The following is a 19,970-nucleotide window of genomic DNA, read 5'->3' on the forward strand; positions in this document are numbered from 1 at the left end:
AACTTCATTCATTTTTTGCAGTTCATTTCCACCAGTGTAGTACACAGCTTGTGATCTCATTTTCTGAAACTTCATAACTTTACCACATTAACCTGGCAGCTTTCTGCCAGTCTATTAAAGTCATCCAGAAGTATTTGTCATATTCATTGACTATTGATTTTCAGTTTTTTGTCATTAGTAAAATTATTGTTATCACCCAAGACCCCATGGAGTCAAAGACTCATCTTGGAGGTCCTTTTATCATACACACAGCTCATCATACTAAGCTTTAAACACTCAAATTCTCTGCAGACGCCACTGGATATTCTTCCTTAAATCATTTCTTAATACAGCAGCCCAAGCACAGAATCCTGCAGTACATCACTAGTCTCCTGTTTTCTGCTGGATTCATTTCTCCCATATACTATTCTCTGATGTCTGTCCATCAGCCACTCTCTTGTTCGCATCACCAGCTTCATATCCGACCTTATTCCAATTTATATGACAGAGTTCCATGAGGTATCCTGTTGAACGCCTTTTGCAGAATTCAGTAGTATCACTGTAGCCATTTATTAATCCAACTCGAATGTCACTTTATTATAAAAAAATTGAAACGAATTACATAGGCAAGGCCCACCTTTGACAAAACCAGGCTGTCCCCCAGAGTACCATGATTGGTCTGTAATTTGCTACATCTATTGCAACAGAACTATTTTGTCCTCTTTTCACTTCCTTGGCACCTTGATAGATCTAATAAGACTAAAACAGCTTGGTCAAAGGTGTTGCCAAATTCCCTTTCATCTTCTCGTAATACAAGGACTGATATCTTATTTAATCTCATGGCTGTATTTGCATTGAATTTTTCAATATCCTAAGCACTTTCAGTTCATCTATCTGTATTCTTGCTTCAGTCACTGTCACTTCTGGAAAAAAAGTATCCCCAAAAGTATACACACTTGCAAAATGAACTTAACCAAGTTCATTTTGGTAACTTGGTTAATTTATTCCTACTATCAGCACTCTTTGAAATCATCCTTCTGTAGTTTCTCCTTTTACTAGCCACACAACGAAATAATTGAAATTTTCTTTGGCTTGCTCATTCAATCTCATCTCATAATCTGCTTTTGCCTTCCTTGCTCCTATTCAGTAGCAAGTCATTGTCTTTCTCTTTATATACTCTCTACAGTGCTTTCTTTTGTAACACAGCTATTCATCCATCTATCTAACTTATCTTGTTTGACTTTTGCTGTCATACTTCTCTTTTTCTCCTACTGACACATACACTCTGCATCTCTCTCTCTCTCTCTCTGTCTTTCAAGAAACACTTCCTGCATGTGCTCTCCAGTTTCTCTTTCTGCAAATCTATGTTTGAAGTGAATACATTTCACACATGCTGCAGCAAACACAATCCTGTATGTTAAATTCACCTTCCATTGTTCTCTCACACCAATGCCATATCAAGCAGTATATACAATGATGTCCAAAACCTAAGGACAAACACTATTTCTGAAATTTACGACTGCAATTCAGATTAATCAGCTTGTGGCAATTTGTATAACTGATGATTCTGAGTAGAAAGCAGGTACACATTCAAATTTTTGAATTGTATGCAGAAGAGTCATGTGGTAGCGCTCAACAGAATAAAGGCAAAAGGCCGAGCAAAGTGAAGCGAGCTGTATTTGAAGGAAGTTCTTTTCATGAAGGAAAAAGTTGCAAACTTGGGTGTCTTGAAATACCTCTGACATCATAGATGATTTCACGTGAGGTAGAATTATTGGAAAGATTGAAGAAGGCTGTGGAATTGCTGATATTGCCAGAGAGTTTGGAATCTTACATAGCATTTATCCAGGCTCTGGACAGCGTTTCAAACCAATGGAATGTGTTACAGATGTTTGCTAAGAGGTTCCCTCACTATACCATAGAGCATGAAGACAGATTTTTGGTTATAACAGCAAAATGTAGTCATCACATCATGCCAGGTCAGCTTGCAAGTCTGATATCTCAGATTTTCAACAAACTGTGGCAAAATGTGTGTGACAAGTGGGCCTATATTTCCAAAGGCTTGTATTCTGTGTCCCTTTATCCACAGCTTATCGTAGAACTACATTTTTAGTGGTGTTATATCCATCAAAATTGAACAAGACACCAATGGGCTAATGTACTCTTTACAGATGAGTCGTTTTAGTCATTCCTTTCATTCTAGATGACACTTGATATGATGTGAAAGCAGTACTGATTAGCATCTCAAGAATGTTCTTGAAAGGGATAGATATGACAGTCCTGGGATCATGGTGTGGGGAGGCATTATGCTTAATGGATGTACCGAGCTAAAAGTGCTGGAAAAAGGGACTATGACTGGTGAATAATATTGCAGTGAAGTTCTTCAATGTCATGTTCGATTGTTCTATGGTTCTGTAGGCAAAGAATTCATTTTTATGGATGACACTGCCACACCACATCATACACGAGCTGTGAAGATACTTCTGGAGACCAAGGATATTAATCAGCTAGTGGCCAGCATGCTCTCCAGATATCAACCCCATAGAACACATTTGGAATGCAATAGGGTGACACATTGCTGCTCAAAATTCCCCTCTAGAAAACAAACAAGACCTTATCCTTTCTCTTGTTAAATTATGAATGAAGATATTTTGTATGTTTTAATACTTCATTCACATTTAACATAATCCACCATGTCATAAGCAAGACTTGTAAATATTATTTGTTGTTAGTCTCTTGCTTGTAATATATTATTCATATAAATGCTTAGAGTTTTGTTTGTTATTAATTAATTATTTAATCTTAGAATATGTAATAATAATGAAAAGACTCTATATAAACATGTCATTCATTTTAATTAGTTTATTCTGTAAAATTTATTATAAGAAACTATATGTATGTAAATTTAAATGTATATTATATGAATTGTGATATATCTTTTATTCTGTATGTAAGAGTGATTTTATGTAATTCTTCTGAATGCATTTGATTGGCTGCTGAAGGAGAAACGGAGTTTGTTTTTAGTCAGCGCGTGTTTAGAATGTGAATGGCTGTGATATGGAGTGAAGCCAGTAGATGTAAGCTGAACTGGCTAGAACCGGATTTTGACAGGAAGAATGAACGATTTTAATTGGAAAATGAAAGTAAAGAGGGAGAAGCGTTCAGGACAGCAAGGAGTGAAGTAACAGGTGGCAGTAAGGGGATTTGGGAAATGCCATAAATAGATTAAGAAAGGACCGGGAAATTAATAGGCACTTCGGAATATTTCTACGGAATTCTAAAATTATGACGGATTCCAATTGTTTTGAGGAAGAATAGTGCAAAGCTGAATTTAATGCATAGAAGAAAATAAGGAATAAGTAGATTACCTAAAATGAGTGCGTCAAGACTTGTGAAACTCTGTTTAATATTTCAGTTATTATAGTGAAGATTTCGTTTGAATAGTGTTACTTCAAAGTAATAGTTAACTACAGTTTTAAGTGTGCCTATAGTAAATCCAGTGTGTAAAAGGCATAACCCGGTAAGAGCTTTTTGTATTTGTATTTTGAAGAAATAAGAGTTAGCTCCGCCTGATATATCTTAACATTAATTGTGGCGTTCTGCTAAAAATAGCCGAAGTATGGAGCTTTAAAGTGTTTCCCCCCTTGAAATGAAAACTGCCTCATAATTAAATTAAGTGTTTGTTGACTAAGAGAGAATTAGAGAATTCTACCTTAAGAATAATTACTGTAAAATTCTGGAACATTGAACTGTGTGAACCATTTTTAATTATTTGGAAGAATATAGAATTGACAGCTGAATGTTTGATGCCTAATGTATTATGTTTGTTATGAGTATTTGGACTAAGTTGATGTATAAAAGAATTATAATAGTATTTAAGCGTTGAAGAATAAGATCTGTAAATTTAACTTTAATCTTTAAACCAAACCGAGTGGCTACTAGTGTCTCAGAGATATTTTAAATATTGTTCAATTAGATTATCTTGCTTAGAAAATTATGCTTGAATGTACATGTTCTATAACCCTGTATTAAATGTTTATTTTATTGAATTCATTTGTTTGCCTGATTTTTCTTCATTGCACCGCTCATAAAACTTATTCGAACCTTGCGGAAGCCTTAAATGATAATATTAACCTCGGATTGCAAAAGTTAGTTGATGATTGATTTCTGTATTATATAGACTAATCTGAATATAGGATGGTGCAGGATAATATAAATTTGCTTATATTCGGATCTCTATCTTGAGCCTCTCTCTCTGCCATGTTATATCCATAGATTTCACTAATGGATCTTCCCATCTTGTAGGTGGTCTTCCTGGTTTTCTCTTTATTCTTGGTTGCCAGTTGAGTATTCTATATGTCCATCTGTTATCCCTGAGTCTGGCTATGTGACCTGCCCATGTCATCTTGCTTTCATATACTGCAGTTACCACATCTTTTATGTCTGATCACTTTCTTAGTTCCGTGTTTCTAACATGTTCCATTTTGCTGATGTTACAAATCCTGCATTCTATTGCACGCTGAGTTATTCTGAGAGTCTCTTCTTCTTTTCTTGGCATGTTCCATGTTTCTGATCCATATGTGAGTGATGGAAGAATGTCACTATTAAATAGTTTTGCCTTCACAGAGATGTTAAGATTTGGATCAGTGTTTCTTTTAGTCTGTTGAATGATAGCCATGCAGCTTTCTGTCTTTTTTGCTAGTTCTTCAGATAAATCGTTATTCATTTTTATTGTTTGTCCCAAGTAATTGTAGGAGTCAACTTGTTCTATAGGGATATTATCAATACATAGTGATTGTCACTTGTGTAGATGTTTTTGATCCATTTTATTTTTTCTAGATTCATTTCTAAACCTATCTTACTGCTGTTTGTGTATATTTTTTCACCCATTTCTTCTAGGTCTTTTGGGTTGTGGAATATCAGTACTAGATCATCGGCAAACATAAGGATTTGTAGTTTTTCACCATCTATGCTTATTCCTCCATTTAGGTCTATTTTTTTTTTCAGAATGTATTCTGAAGTGCTGGTAAATAGATTTGGGGAGATCACATCGCCTTGGCAGACCCCTCTCTTTATATCTATATTCATAGGTTGATCAAATAGGGTTATTTGTGTGGTCTGATTTTTGTTAATTTCTTTTATCATGTGGGTGTAAATATTTATTTCCAGTAAGGCACTGATCACTGCATTGTGTTCTATGGTATCAAATGCTTTTTTAAAATCAATAAAGATGAAATATAGAGGGACTCAGTATTCTCTGCATTTCTGTTAGTTGTGAAATGACCTGAATATGATCTATTGTAGAGAAGCCTCTTCTGAATCCTGCCTGCTCTCTACTGGAGTTGTCTTCGAGAGTGTTTTGGATTCTGTTCAGTATTACTCTGTTCATGATTTTATATATGTGAGAGAGAGTAGACAGATGGGACGATAGTTTTTTGTCTTCCTTGTTCCCTTTTTTGAATAAAGTATGGTTTTTGAGGTCTTCCATTCCTCTGGAATCTTTCTTTCTTTGAAGTACCATATGAATCTGGCAGCCAAGGCTTTGAAAATAATTGGTCCTCCTTGTTAGATTTCTTCAGCCTTAACATGATCAAGTCCTGAGGCTTTACCTTTACTCATTTTCTTAAGGGCATGTTCTATTTCTTCTGGAAGTAGATATGGTATATTGCTTGGTTTTGGAATGATAGGTTCTGAAACTTGGCACGTAGTTGCATAGAGATCATTATAAAAATTCTGCACAATTTCTTCTATCCTTTTTCTATTAGTATGTTTTTCTCCATTTGATCCTGTAAAGCAGATGGAATTAACTGTTTAAAATTTAAGTCTTTCTCTATTTTTTTCAGGTTGGTTTTTGCCAGGACTGCTTCTCTTAGTTTTTGTATCCTGAAAGTTTTGTAGTCTTCTGAAATTATTTTCCTTAGTAACTTACAGATAATTTTGTATTCTAGAAAATTTTCTTCAGTTCTTTTCTCTTTTTCAGTAGTTCTATAGTTTGAGGCGAGAGTTGTTCTCTTTTCTTTCACAGGAATTTCTGATTTTTTTAGTGTGCTCATTGAATTTATTAATAAATTCAATATAGTCATCATTTATGTAATTACAGTTCTTAAAAAATCAGCTAACGCCTTTTATTCCCATATAGGGAGTGAAGTTTTAAAATTGGAAAACAAAGATGGGATGCAGAATTTACTCTTGAATCTAAAATTTAGAGGACACATTGCCAAAATAGCGAAGACAACCCAATGAATTCTGCAATAATATGGAGGACACTGACTTGTAGAAGCAAGGCGATTTTGATTCCATTGTATAAGGCCTTGGTTAGGTTACATATGAACTACTGTGCACAGATTGGGTCACCTGGTTTTCAGCTGAAGAAATATTGGAAAGGATCCAGAGGTGATTGACTAAGCTGGTTTCTGTTTTCTGGAATGTTGAGTATGAAGAAAGGTTGATGCAATGCACTTTGCAGTCTAGTGAATAGAAGGAAGAGGAGTGATATAGAGATATACAAATTAGTAAGGGGTTGTTATAGGATTAACATTGAAGAGGTTTTCATAAAATAGTGGGAGATAGGAGGAGGAGAACAAGAGTTCATCCCTGGAAGCTCTATAAGGAGGGTGTTAGCAAGGGAGTGAGAAGCAGGTGTTTTGCATGGAGAGTTATGAATGATTAGAATGCATTATTACCTGAGAGTGTGGTATCTGCATAGAATTTGAATGTGTTTAAGACACAGTATGATGAGCTGTGTGTGTGTGTGGGTGGGTGGGTGGGTGGGTGGGATAAAAGGACCTCCTGCAATGAGTCTTTGACTCAATGGGTGGAAGGAATTCATGGGATGATAATAATATAACTGAGTCAACCAGTTAATTAACCACCCAAAAGTCAATGCGGATGAAACATATCAGCTATCTTACACTTTGTATCCATTTATTTCAATGAAATATTAGTGGAATTTAAATTTAAATCGACACTTCACATTCATGTTTTGGTTGACATGATTATGCATCATGGCCAGTTTGTTGGTTAAAACTAACATATCAGTAAATTTGATTTATATAAATAATATAAATTAAAGATACCAAGAAATTATACACTTGGTTTCATCTTTTGTTAAAGTGTAAGCAAACAAGTTTGCACCGGAACTATTTTGAGGACTGGGGCAACTCATATATAGAAGCTTATGACTTCACATCACTTGCCTTAGTATCCCATAATGCAAAGCACATACCTTACGGGTATGTATAATGTTATGCATTATGAGAAGGCTCACACTGATAGTGAGCCTTATTGAGGTCTCATCAGTGGGATCCAGACCCGGAGGTGGTACCAAGGTTGAAGTAATGCAGAAGCCATATTTTCATATACGAATTACCAAAAGGTGTCACACCTTATTATTAATATACCGTATATTATCGCGTATAATGCGAAAAATTTATAATAAAAAATACTACTTAAAGTGTTAGGGGGTTCGCATTATATGCGGATCCTAAAAAATATAACATCTTATTAGACTTGCACACACAATATATACTGCCTAATGCCTATGCGACTAAATCTACTTGACCCACTTGCATTTGGCGACCGAGCGCGCATCGTATCTGCGCATAAAGCCAGTAACCTAAGTAGGGCTAATGATAGAGCACAGTGAGATAGATAGAGCACAGCTAGGTATATCGGTTTAACCACAGTTCATTTTAAATATTATTTGTTAAACAAACCTATCCTGAAAATGAGCCAACAGAAACGTAAACGTTCATCTTTTGAAGTAGAATTTAAATTGCATGTCATGCAGTTTGTGGAAGAACATAATAACAGTGTTGTTATGAGAGAATTTGGTGTAGCAGAGAGTAATATTAGACTTTGGTGTAAGCAAAAAGACAGTCTTGAAAAAATTCCCAAAACGAAATGTGCCTGTCATGGAGATGTAGCATCCTTTCCAGAACTCGAAGAAGAGCTAAATGAATGGATTTTGATGCAGCGACAAGATGGCATTATAGTAACAAGAAATGCAATTCGTTTTCAAGCTCTACAACTCAAGAATAGTAAATTCAAGGACATACCAGGTATTTCATCTTTTCTTGCTTCACCTGGGTGGTGCAACAGATATAGAATGCAAAGCATTAACATTACGACACCAAACAAAAATTGCGCAGGAGTTACCAAAGCAGCTTGAAGAAAAAGTGCAGTCCTTCTATAAATTTATCATAAAATTACGGAAGTGTCACGGAAATGAACTTTCCCAAATTGGCAATATGGATGAGACGCCTGTGTACTTTGATATGCCTGGGAATCGAGCAGTAAACTCAGTTGGTGAAAAGGGTATCCTCATAAAAACTTGACATGAAAAAAACGCATTTTACCATTGTTCTAGCATGCATGGCAGATGGAACCAAATTAAAGCTGATAGTGATATTTAAAAGGAAGAAAATTCTGAAGCATATGAAATTTCCACCAGGTGTAATTGTTCGCACCAATCAGAAAGGTTGGATGGATGATGATGAAGGTGTACAATTGTGGCTGGATCAAGTATGGAACATACGTCCAGGTAGCTTGTTAGGTCAACAAAGCATGCTAGTCTGGGATATGTTCCGGGCGCATTTAACGGAGGCAAGCAAAGAGAAAGCACGTGAGCTACATACAGACCTAGCAGTCATATCGGGTAGTCTGACTTCCGTTTTGCAGCCACTTGATATCAGCTTGAATAAGCCATTTAAAGATCACTTGAACGTGAAAAATAGAGAGAATGGATGTCATCTGGTTTGGTGAAGATGACAAAGGGTGGGAAATTTCAGAAGCCTGAGATCACCCTAGTCACCAACTGGGTTAAAGAAGCATGGGATTCGATACCATCTGAAATTATTCAATGCTCATTTCTTAAATGTGGAATAAGTAATTCAATGGATGGATCCGAAGATCATATCATATACGAAAGCGAGGATGATGCACAACAAAATGGAGAGCATGAAGACGATGACGACAACTGCTACACTGATGACAAATCCCTACAGATGAATTTATAAATGAAATGTTTGATGACTCAAAAGATAAAGAATTTAAAGGATTTTGACATTTTGTTTTAAAATAAATATTTCTTTCATTAATTCGTATTGTATTATTTATAATGTTATGGAACAAGATTAACAGATCGCATTATACATGGACATGACATTGTTAATCGTTTTCAAACAAAATTTCTAGTACACATTATACATGGTTCGCATTATATGCGATAATATATGGTAGTTATTATAGTGAAATTATTACTGAAGTTATTATATAATTATTATAGTGAAAATAGTTTAGGTGCAAACTTGTTTGCTTACACTTGGATAAAGGATTAAACCAAGTATATAATTTCTTGATATCTTTAATTTATAGTATAACCAAGTGGAAAAACTTCCAACAGCTATCTCTAATCCAGAGTATTTTAATAATAAGGTGTGACACGTTTTGGCAACTTGTATATGAAAATATGACTTCTGCATTACTTCAACCTTGGTATCACCTCTGGGTCTAGGCTTGTGATGAGCAACACTTTACTTTTTCATCTCAATAAAGAACCCGGTCTGAGTAGTGACCCTTCCCATAATGCATAGCATTTACATACCCATAAGAATATGTGCTTTACATTATGGGATGCTAAGCCAAGTGATGTGAAGTTTATGTATACGAGTTGCCCCAGTCCTGAAAATAGTTCAGGTACAAACTTGTTTGTTTACACTTGGATTATTATTATTATTGGACCTCCAGGGAATCCAAAGACTCATCGAGGGAGGACACGTACTCTACAGCTCTTTGTCTCCACAGTCCACCAACTACACTACCGCCCGCCACCACCACCACTAGTATTTCCACAGACAATCACAAACATCCATGGCGGCATTCGAACCTGCAGCCTTTTGGCGGAGAGCGGATACACTAACCGCTTGGCCAACCAGGAATTAAACCAAGAATATAATTTCTTGGCATCTTTAATTTATAGTATAACCAATTGGAAAAACTTTCAACAATTATATAAATAATCTTGTAAATGTTAACTGCATAAATACATGAAAATATGATGTGCATAATTGTATACTCGTGGAATTCTCATGATATAATTATATAATAAGTTTAGCCAAATCAAACTGAATTATTATTTCCACCAAGCTGAGATAAATATTTGTGAATAATTGTATTATAACATGAAGTTTCTTGTAGCATATACAGATAGCTCTATTTGCCATGTAATGTTTCAGAATGCATGTTAATACTCAAAAGTTCAGTCCTGTTGCGAGATTGTATTTTCACCTGAAATATAAATGTGTTTTAAAAGGTATTTTCTTAGTCCATAGCAGATTTAGACATCACTGTATTAAAGATACAAAAGTAAAATTAGCTAAAAATATAGACTTTATTACTTGATTAAAGTCAATAATATTTATACAAAATATATGTATGCAATTGATTACATGAAGCCAGAACTGTTTACATTTAAACATTTAGGAATTCTCAAATGTTTATAGGCAAAATATATTTTTTATGATATAGTATTCATTAAAAATGTGTAAAATGTTGCTGTTATTCAAATTACTGGCAGAGACAAATGCTTCTCCAAACTAGAAAGCACAGTTATTATAGTGTTCTTTCAAGTACTAATATTGCTTGTGTATTAGTTCTTCAAAAGCAATAATAGTATATACATATACGGAATGGTTTTGGTACTAGAGAGGCCCTTTTCTGTACCCAAATATTGATACAAAAATGCATAGAAAAACAGAAATCTGTCTTTATGTGTTTCATAGATTTTGAAAAAGCATTCGACAAAGTCAGACACACCAACCTAATAGAAATCCTTCAACAAATAAGGCTAGACGAACAAGACATAAGACTAATAACAAATCTGTATTGGAATCAGTCAGCTACCGTTCAATTAGACAACATTACCACCAGTGATATTAACATCAAAAGAGGAGTGAGACAAGGATGTGTGCTCTCACCACTCCTGTTCAACATATATGCAGAGGTAATCTTTAAAAAAGCATTGGAAGAATGTCCAGAGGGGATCACAATAAATGGAAAGATTGTTAACAACCTACGATATGCAGATGACACCGTGCTAATTGCAGATAACATTATGGATCTCCAAAAACTCGTTGACAGAGTATACGTAGAAAGCCAAAGAATGAGAATAAATATAAACATCAACAAGACAAAATACACGATCATCAGTAAACATCCAGCCTCATCGATGAAACTGACACTCAATGGGAAAAATATTGATCAAGTGTCAAGATATAAATATCTTGGTTGCTGGCTTAATGAACGGTTGGATCCAGAAATAGATATAAAGACAAGGATCGAAGTTGCACGGCAGTCCTTCATGAAAATGAGAACACTATTCTGCAATAAAGACCTAAACATGGAAGTCAGATGCCGAATGCTGAAATGCTACGTGTGGTCTATTCTGCTCTATGGAGTTGAAACGTGGACATTGAAGGCGACAACCATCAAGAAAATCGAAGCCTTTGAGATGTGGCTATACAGAAGAATGCTAAAGATATCATGGACAGAAAAAATTACCAATGAAGATGTCTTAAAATCTATTGGCAAAGCTAAACATCTTGTACAAATAATCAAGAAACGAAAAACATCATATCTTGGACACATCATGAGAAACAGCAAATACCAACTTCTACAAACTATTTTGGTAGGAAGAATTGATGGCAAAGGAACTAGAGGAAGAAAAAGAATATCATGGTTTGACAACATCAAGACGTGGACAGGAAAGAGCAGTGCACAACTGCTCAGATTAGCACAAGAGCGCAGTTTGTTTGCCAAGATGGTCGCTGACCTTCGATAGAAGATAGCACAATAAGAAGAAGAAGTACAGGGTGTTCGGGATAAATTTGACATATTTATAATTAATTATATTTTTCCGTAAGTTACATGTATTAACACACACTTCTCTTCATTTAAAAGTTTGGACCCTTCTTCGTTCATATACAAGATGTCAGAAAGGATGGATAGCTGGAACCCACCTGAATCATGGAAGAGAATAACTTGTATCATGATGATTCGTGCCCGCCATCAAAATAAGGATATTACGACTGCTGCCCAATGCTCCCTGAATACACTAAAAACAATCAGGCATGAACTAGAGACTTGCAATGGTGACTACGAGGATGTAGCAAGAAGAAAGATCCCTAGCAGACGATCTGATTGCGTTCGTACAGCAGAATTCCTCGCAAATCTGCAGGAACAGGTGTTGAAGAACCCTGGCATTGGAATTCGGGCTTTGTTCGTGGAGTTGCTAACTGTAGTCAAGCCCTGGATAACAAGGGTAGCCAATGGTAGGCCGTATGTATGGCAGCAGGATTCGGCCCCTTGCCACACCTCTGGGAAAAGTCAAAAATGGTTGTCTGAAAATTTCTACGACTTCACCAGTCCAAATGTTTGGCCTCCAAACTCCCCAGACCTTAACCCCATGGATTATTTTGTATGGGGCGCAGTTGAAAAAGACACCAATCGCACTTCCAGTAATACAAAAGCCCAGTTAATGGATAAAATTAAAACAGTTTTTGCGGCCCTTCCCAGGGAGACTGTAGCATCAGCTTGTTCGAGGTTCCGAAGCAGAATTGAAGCTGTGATTGATGCTAATGGTGGTTATTTTGAGTAAATCTTGTTGATAGTATTGTAATTAACTCTGCCTGTAATGTTTTTTTGTCAATTCATTAAATTTAATAGATACAAAGAAGATTTTCTTTTTCCTTACGAAACTGTCAAATTTATCCCGAACACCCTGTATATACATACATATATGAGTTATAGATAAATAGACAGATATAATATCTGTATACAGCACATATATTTAGATAGAACAATCTGCATTAATGCAAATTTTAGCTGATTATTCTAGTTCTCTTATAAGTGGTGTTTCTAAATATTTCCTGCAAAGAAAAAATATTATGTTGTAATTCTCCAAGTTATACTTTTACATTGAGTATTTATTCTTATTTTATAGGACTTTTTGAGACCATTAGTTACATACCATCGTTTCATTTCCTTCCTTTTATACATTGGTGGATTTGTGTGGTTTGTTCTGAGCTTAGTGAAGAAGTACTACATGAAGCAGTTTTCTTTAGTAAGTAATAATAGTATTCATTTAAGTTTATAATTTTTTTTCTCTAATATTGGCTACATAACAGTAATATATTACTCAAGGTATAAATATTATTTATTATATTGCACTGTTTTCAAAAAATCCCCTTCAACTTTCTCCACTCTGTTGGTTTTTACAATACAGAAATTGTATCACTACCTAAATGTAATAACCAGAACTTGTTTGTAATTTTTACAATACTGGTTCTGAAATGTTAACACAGTTATTTTGTGACAGTTCTATAATTTTTTTTTTTTTTATTATCAACCTAGTTCAATCCCCCTATCTTTTTATGACAATCTATCCATGAAATTTTCATTGGATTCTTTTTCACCATGTTGCATTCATAGCATAGGCAGTTAAAATCAAATAAACTGGAAACCCTGCTCTAAAGACCAAACAGTTTTTTAAACCACTTCAGGCTCTAATAAAGAAGGTGACTGCAACATATGGGGATGATAATAATCATATACTGCCTAAAGACTCCCTCCCTCTCCACAAACATCCATTCCATAGTGGAATTAGAATCCACAATTTGTTAAAAGGTAGGGATGTAATATCCACTCAACTGCTCCAGCTGGTTACAATGAAACTTAATTGCTTTGAGCTAATAATTTGTGTATATTGGGCAGCACATACTTTGCATTCAAGAATGTACAGTCATGTGGTTTATTTTTTATTAATTTTTTTAAAATTTACAATTGAAGTTTGGTATTTATAGAGTAAAGACTCAAATATAACTTCCGGAGGACACAGTAGAGTTGTTCAATAAACACTATTGGAGTATTTCATCCTGGAGAAGTAAGTTTTAATACTAGAGGAATAGGGCAGTTTAGAGGTGCAAGAGGAGAGTGGGTTCCAAATAGTAAGTACTCTGGATGTCAATAAAGCTGTGGGACTGGATGGTATTTCAGCACGGATTTTGAGAGAATGTGCTAAAGAACTGACAGCTCCATTGATCTGGCTTTTTAATGAAAGTTCTGTGCAAGGAAATTCCTTGGCTATGGGAACGGTACCCGAGGAATGGAAGGTAGGTAAGATAGTGCCATTGCATAAGGGCAGTAGCAGACTGGAAGTGTCTAATTATAGGCCAGTTTGTGTTTCATCAGTAGTTATTAAGATCTTGGAGAAATTAGTGAGGGACCATATACAGTGTTGGGCAGATGAGGGTAATGTTATCTGTGAGAGTCAACATGGATTTGTTAATGGGCACTCTTGCTTTAATAATATGATTGCCTTTTATAATAAAGTGACAAGAGCAGTTGATGAGGGAAAGGCATATACTGTCATTTTTTTTTTTTTTTTTTTTGGATTTTGCAAAGGCATTTAACAGGGTACCACATGATAAGCTGATATTTAAGTTACAGTGCATGGGTTTAGATATCGGGTTAGTCAATTGGATTCAGGAATGGCTGTCTGATAGATATCAGAGAGTTGTGTATGGTGAGGAAGTATCAAAGTGGCAGAAGGTCACAAGTGGGGATTCACAGGGCTCAGTACTGGGACCTATATTGTCTAACCTTTATATCAATGACATTGTCAATAGATTGCAGGGGGATATTCAGTTGTTTGCAGATGATGTGAAGCTGGGGGAGGGTTATTAGTAATAGTGCAGATGCGGCAGCCCTGCAAGAGGATTTGAATAAACTAGACATATGGGCAGGTGAATGGGGGTGTCAGTTTAATGCAGCAAAATGTAAAGTCTTGAAGTTTGGGATACATCGATGGGAGGCTGTATACTCGATTGGAGGAGCTGTACTGGAGGAAGTAGGGAAAAAAACAAATTATTATTATTATTGTGTAACACCTCCAGGGAGTCCAAGAACTGATCGGGGGAGGGAACCTGCTCTTTGTCTCCACCCTGCCACCAACCACAACTACCTTCATCATCTACACGAACACCACCGACCACCACTAGTATTTTCACAAAAAATCACAAACATCCATGCCCACAGTGGGATTTGAACCCGCAGCCTTTTGGCTGGAGAACGGATACGCTAACCACTCGGCCAATCAGGCTGGCATTATTTGTAATCACTTATTTGATATTATTCCTTAAGATCTTATTTTATTCTGATCCTAGTACTAACAAGTAGTTTAGCGTAAACAAGTGAAAACTTGAACTTGCGTGAGTTTACTGTTTACAGGATGACGTGAGTTTGAATTTCTTTAGTCTTGTTCACACTCGCATTTGCTCTTAACATATATAAGAAAATCTGCTGCAGTTTTTAACTTTATTCTATATTCTGCTGTTATCAGCAGAATATAGGCAACATCTTGCAATGTACCTGAATCGTCATGAGAAAAATTTAAATCATTTGAACAATTACTTTTACCTTTTACAAAAAATGGACAGAATTAATTACATCCTTAAAAAAATAAAACTTGTATTGATCATTTGCAACAAACAGTTTTAGATACTGAAAGGAAACGTTGGTATGAAGTTATAAAAAAATTTTTATAGTACAGTTTATAGGCCAACAAAATCTAGCTCTTCGTGGCAGAGACGTGAGGAATTTTGGCGCCTATGGCCAAGAAAGAAAATTGCGCTGTTCTAAAAAAAAAAAAAAAAAAAACTTCTCAATTTTTGCGCCTATGTAAAATTAGTGCCTATTGCCAGGAAAGAAAATTGCGCCGTTCTAAAACAAAAACTTTAAAAATCTCAATTTTTGCGCCTATTAATTAGCGTCTATAGCTGGGACCACATTGGCCATAACCTCACTACGCCTCTGCTTCATGGTAAAAGTAATAAACTTTATGAGCCCAACAATGGCAATTTTTTAAAATGCATTGAGATGTTAGAAAAGTTTGATCCTTTTATATCGGAACACACGTCACGTGTAGCTAATGATCCTGACTTTAAAAATATGCCCTCCTATTTATGAGATAAAATTCAAAATGAAATACTCACTTTATCAAATATTAAAAATAACTTTTTATAAAGTGTTTTTTTATTTGGAGGAGGGGTATAGGGGTGCCAACTAAAGTTTTGCACACAGGTGCTGGACACTACTGGCACACCCCTGGCTAAGATAGATATAGCCTGAAAATAATCGCTGCATATTTATGGTTGGAATTATTAAGTGTATAGACCAGAGCATAGCAAATTCCTAAGAAGTAATTGTGCCAAAAGTTGAATTGTTAATTATAAGGAATTCTAAAGCTTTCTTCTTCTTCTTCTGCAGCTTCTCCCACTTAAGTGGGGTCACTGTTGATGATGATGAGTCTCTTCCACATCCTCCTGTCTTGGACTGTCACCACATCCAAGTTCTTCATCTTCAAGTCCTCTTCTACCAGCTCCCTCCATCTCTTCTTTGGCAGCCCATGCTTCCTCTTTCCTTGCACATCCATCTGCATGACCCTTCTTCCCACACATTCGTCCTCCCTCCTCATCACATGACCAAACCTAACAACCTTGCCTCCTGTATCTTCACTCCTAAGTTTGTAACTTTCACTGTTCCCCTCACATAGTCATTTCTCAGACGATCCTTTCTGGTCACACCGCACATCCACCTAAGCATTCTCATCTCTACTACTTCCATCCTGCTGATGTTATTTTTCCTCAGGGCCACAGTTTCTATAGCATACATCATAGCTGGCCTCACTACTGTCCTATAGATTTTGCCTTTCAGATTGATCGGCACCCTCTTATCGCATAACACTCCAGCCATCTCCCTCCAGTTCCTCCAACCTGCTTGTATCCTGCATCCCACTTCTCAGCTCCTCCATCTTCTTCCACTGTTGAACCTAAATATCTAAAGTCCCTCACCTTCCTGATGACATTTCCTTCCAGCTCCAGATCTGTCTCCTGGCCACCACCCACTGTGCAACACATATACTCTGTCTTACTTCTACTCAGTCTCATACCTCTCTCTTCCAGTACTTTTCTCCATCTTTCCAGTTTAGTTCCCACTTGAATCTCCACACAGCAAGATGTCATCTGCATACAACATTGTCCAAGGCGCATCTTCTCTCACCTCCTCCGTCACCACCTCCATCACAATGTTAAACAGAAATGGACTTAATGCTGACCCTTGATGCAAACCAACTCTTACTTGAAATTTGTTTCAAGTAAGAGTTGGTTTGCATGAAGACAAGTGTTCGGACCTGTCTGGGACAGACAGGTCCGAACACTTGTCTTCACATTTCTGTACATCTCCTGCACCAACCTGACATATTTCTTCGGAACCTTCTTCTCCCTCAGACACCTCCAGACTTCTTGCCTTGGCACTCTGTCGTGTGCTTTCTCCAGATCAATAAATGCCAGCTGTAGCTCCCGTTGTTTCTCTAGAAACTTTTCCATCATCTGCCATAACCCAAAGATAGCATCTGTTGTTGATCTACCAGGCATGATGCCAAATTGTTCCTTTGCAATATCCACCTCCTTCCTCAATCTTCCATCAAAGCCCTTTCTAGGATTTTCATTGTGTGGGACATCAACTTTATTCCTCTGTAATTTTTACAGTCTTGTGCATCCCCTTTACCCTCGTAGATTGGGGACAAGAGTGCTCTCCCTCCATTCCTTGGATATATTCTAAAGCTTTATGTTGCATAATTGTAGAAATTTACCCATAGAGATTCTGTTCTATATTAATTTGCTTAAAATAGGAGTTATCAGTTTTGTTGCAGTGATTTTGTAAGATATGTTACATGTTTGTGGGAGTTTGCTGTAGAAGTTTGTCATATAGAGCACAGCTTAAATTAAAGATACAAGAAGCAATCTCCCTATTGCATGAATTGTATATTCAGTCTTAGTATTTAATAAACATGTTTTTTATTTATGTTCAATGACTATTGCCTGATCTTTAGTATGCAATGCGCTGCTTCCAAATAAACTTGATCCTGTGAGTGGGGGGAGGGGGGTTAAATGGTAGATAAGATAAGGAGCGCATAAAAAGCCATGACTGTATTTTAATTAGGAGAGGATTTGTATTAGATAAAGACCTACTGAAAGTACTACTATTTCTTATACTGACAGGACCACTGGTGACACAGTCGATAATGAAAACAAATTTCTAGTGCTCTCAGGTATAAGAATATAGAGTTACAGAAGGTAGAGTAAGAGATAACAAGACGAACAAGATTGATTCAGTGTAAGGAAGGGAATTAGATACTCAGAGAGGGATGATATAGATCGCAGAACGATATAAGGAAATAGATTAAGCTTACGTTTGCAATTGCGCAATAATCAGCAAACATTAACACACAACAATAAAAAAAAAAAAAATACAAGGCACAGCCAACGACAAACATTTTACAATGCTGCGGCCGACAGGATAAATCCATAATAATAGTAAGCATTACAAATTATTTGGATTGAAACAGTTTTGCATAAAGATGAAGGCGACAAAAGTATATAAGAAAGAGTATATATATTCTGAAAAATATATCTTGTAAAGCATGAATGTGGATAGCATGAATTTGAAAACCACAAGTAGTAACACGATGGGTGATAGAGAATTCTTTAGGACAATCAATCCTCACCTCATCATCCCACAATTCTCTGAAGAGGATCAAGATGATGTGTTGTCTTTCTTCAAATTTGTAGAAGAATTAAGAAACATTGGCAATTGGTTGGACTTCTAATTATACTGCGGAATAAATTGGTCAGAAGGGCCAAGAATTTTTTGTATTCCTCTCCTATTCTGCAAGATACTTTGGAATACGATAAATTCAAGGATACCCTGATATCTCAATTCTCCAAAGTTAGAAGTGTAGGTCCGAACCTGTGGAGACTACAGAAATGCACTCAGGAAAGAAAGGAAACCGTTGCCGATTTTTATAACATTAACTCTAGCAAATAGCCTGAGCGTCTCGAATGATGAAAGGAGCCATCTCAACTGGATGGTTTTTCACCAATTCAGATTGGGAGTAAGGGAAGAATTCAGGGAAACGGGATATAAAAAGAAAATTAGTAATTTAGACTAGTGCTACCTAGCAGTAAAGGAAAAAGAGGAAAGGCTAGGCGACCTCCATCCCGCATCTAGTGCCAGCCAGATACACATCATCATGCATATCAAGGATTTAGGCCTAGCATGGCCTGTTCTGGCCTTAGAAGTCATCGTTTAAGAGGACGTCCTGGTTTTCTTTTTCCTAATGGCTTGTATTTTAAGGCTTGTTTTGGTAATCTTTCTGTTTTCATTCTTTGAACGTGTTCCATCCATTTATGTTTATATTTTTTAATTTTTTCTATTACTGGTTCTTGGTTTAATTCTTTCATAATTTCTTCATTTCTTTTGTGATCAAATAGGATATACTTTGCAGTTTTTCTCATAAACTTCATTTCTGCTGTTGTTAATCTTTGTTTGTCTTTTTGTTTTATTGTCCAGATTTCGCTTCCATACATTAAGACTGGTAGGGCTAATGTATTGTATACTTTTAGTCTGGTTTGGTTTAAATATAGAGTTAATTACACCTGTTATTTTTAAATATTTTGCAATTTTTACGTTTATATCTTTTTCATTTTCATATGTGATCATACATCCTAGGTAGTAAATGAATTCACCTGTTCTAAGATCTTGTTATCTATTACTATTTTAGTTCTTGCTGGATCTTGTCCTTTAAAGGCCATAGTTTTTGATTTTTCTGTTGATATTATCATACCATAATCTTTGGATATCTCATTTAGATCTAAAATAGCTTTCTGTAGTTTATCTTCAGAATTTGTAATTATTATTTGGTTGTCGGCAAAGAGGAGAGTGTTTAAGTTTACTGTAGAAGAAAGTTTAATTCCTTGATGTACATTTTTATTCCATTTTATTATTATTTCATTTAAGTAGATATTAAAAAGAGTTGCTGAGAGGGGACATCCTTGTCGGACCCCTTGGTTTATCTCTCTTGTATATGATAGCTT

At 35.9% G+C, this 19,970-nt stretch overlaps 1 protein-coding gene across 1 annotated transcript in view; it reads left to right on the top strand.

Annotated features, from left to right (window-relative positions):
- LOC150096325 (phosphatidate cytidylyltransferase, photoreceptor-specific-like) overlaps positions 1-19,970 on the top strand; it is a 167,861-nt gene that overhangs the window by 52,426 nt on the left and 95,465 nt on the right. The window contains exon 6 of the mRNA XM_090409237.1: positions 12,980-13,099. Coding sequence (XP_090265363.1) covers positions 12,980-13,099 — 120 coding nt within the window. The remainder of the gene's footprint in view (positions 1-12,979; positions 13,100-19,970) is intronic.

This window comes from Typopeltis vanoorti, chromosome 19 (genome assembly GCF_054136105.1).
Source record: "Typopeltis vanoorti isolate ZY-2024b chromosome 19, IOZ_Tvanoo_1.0, whole genome shotgun sequence".
Lineage (NCBI taxonomy): Eukaryota > Metazoa > Arthropoda > Arachnida > Uropygi > Thelyphonidae > Typopeltis > Typopeltis vanoorti.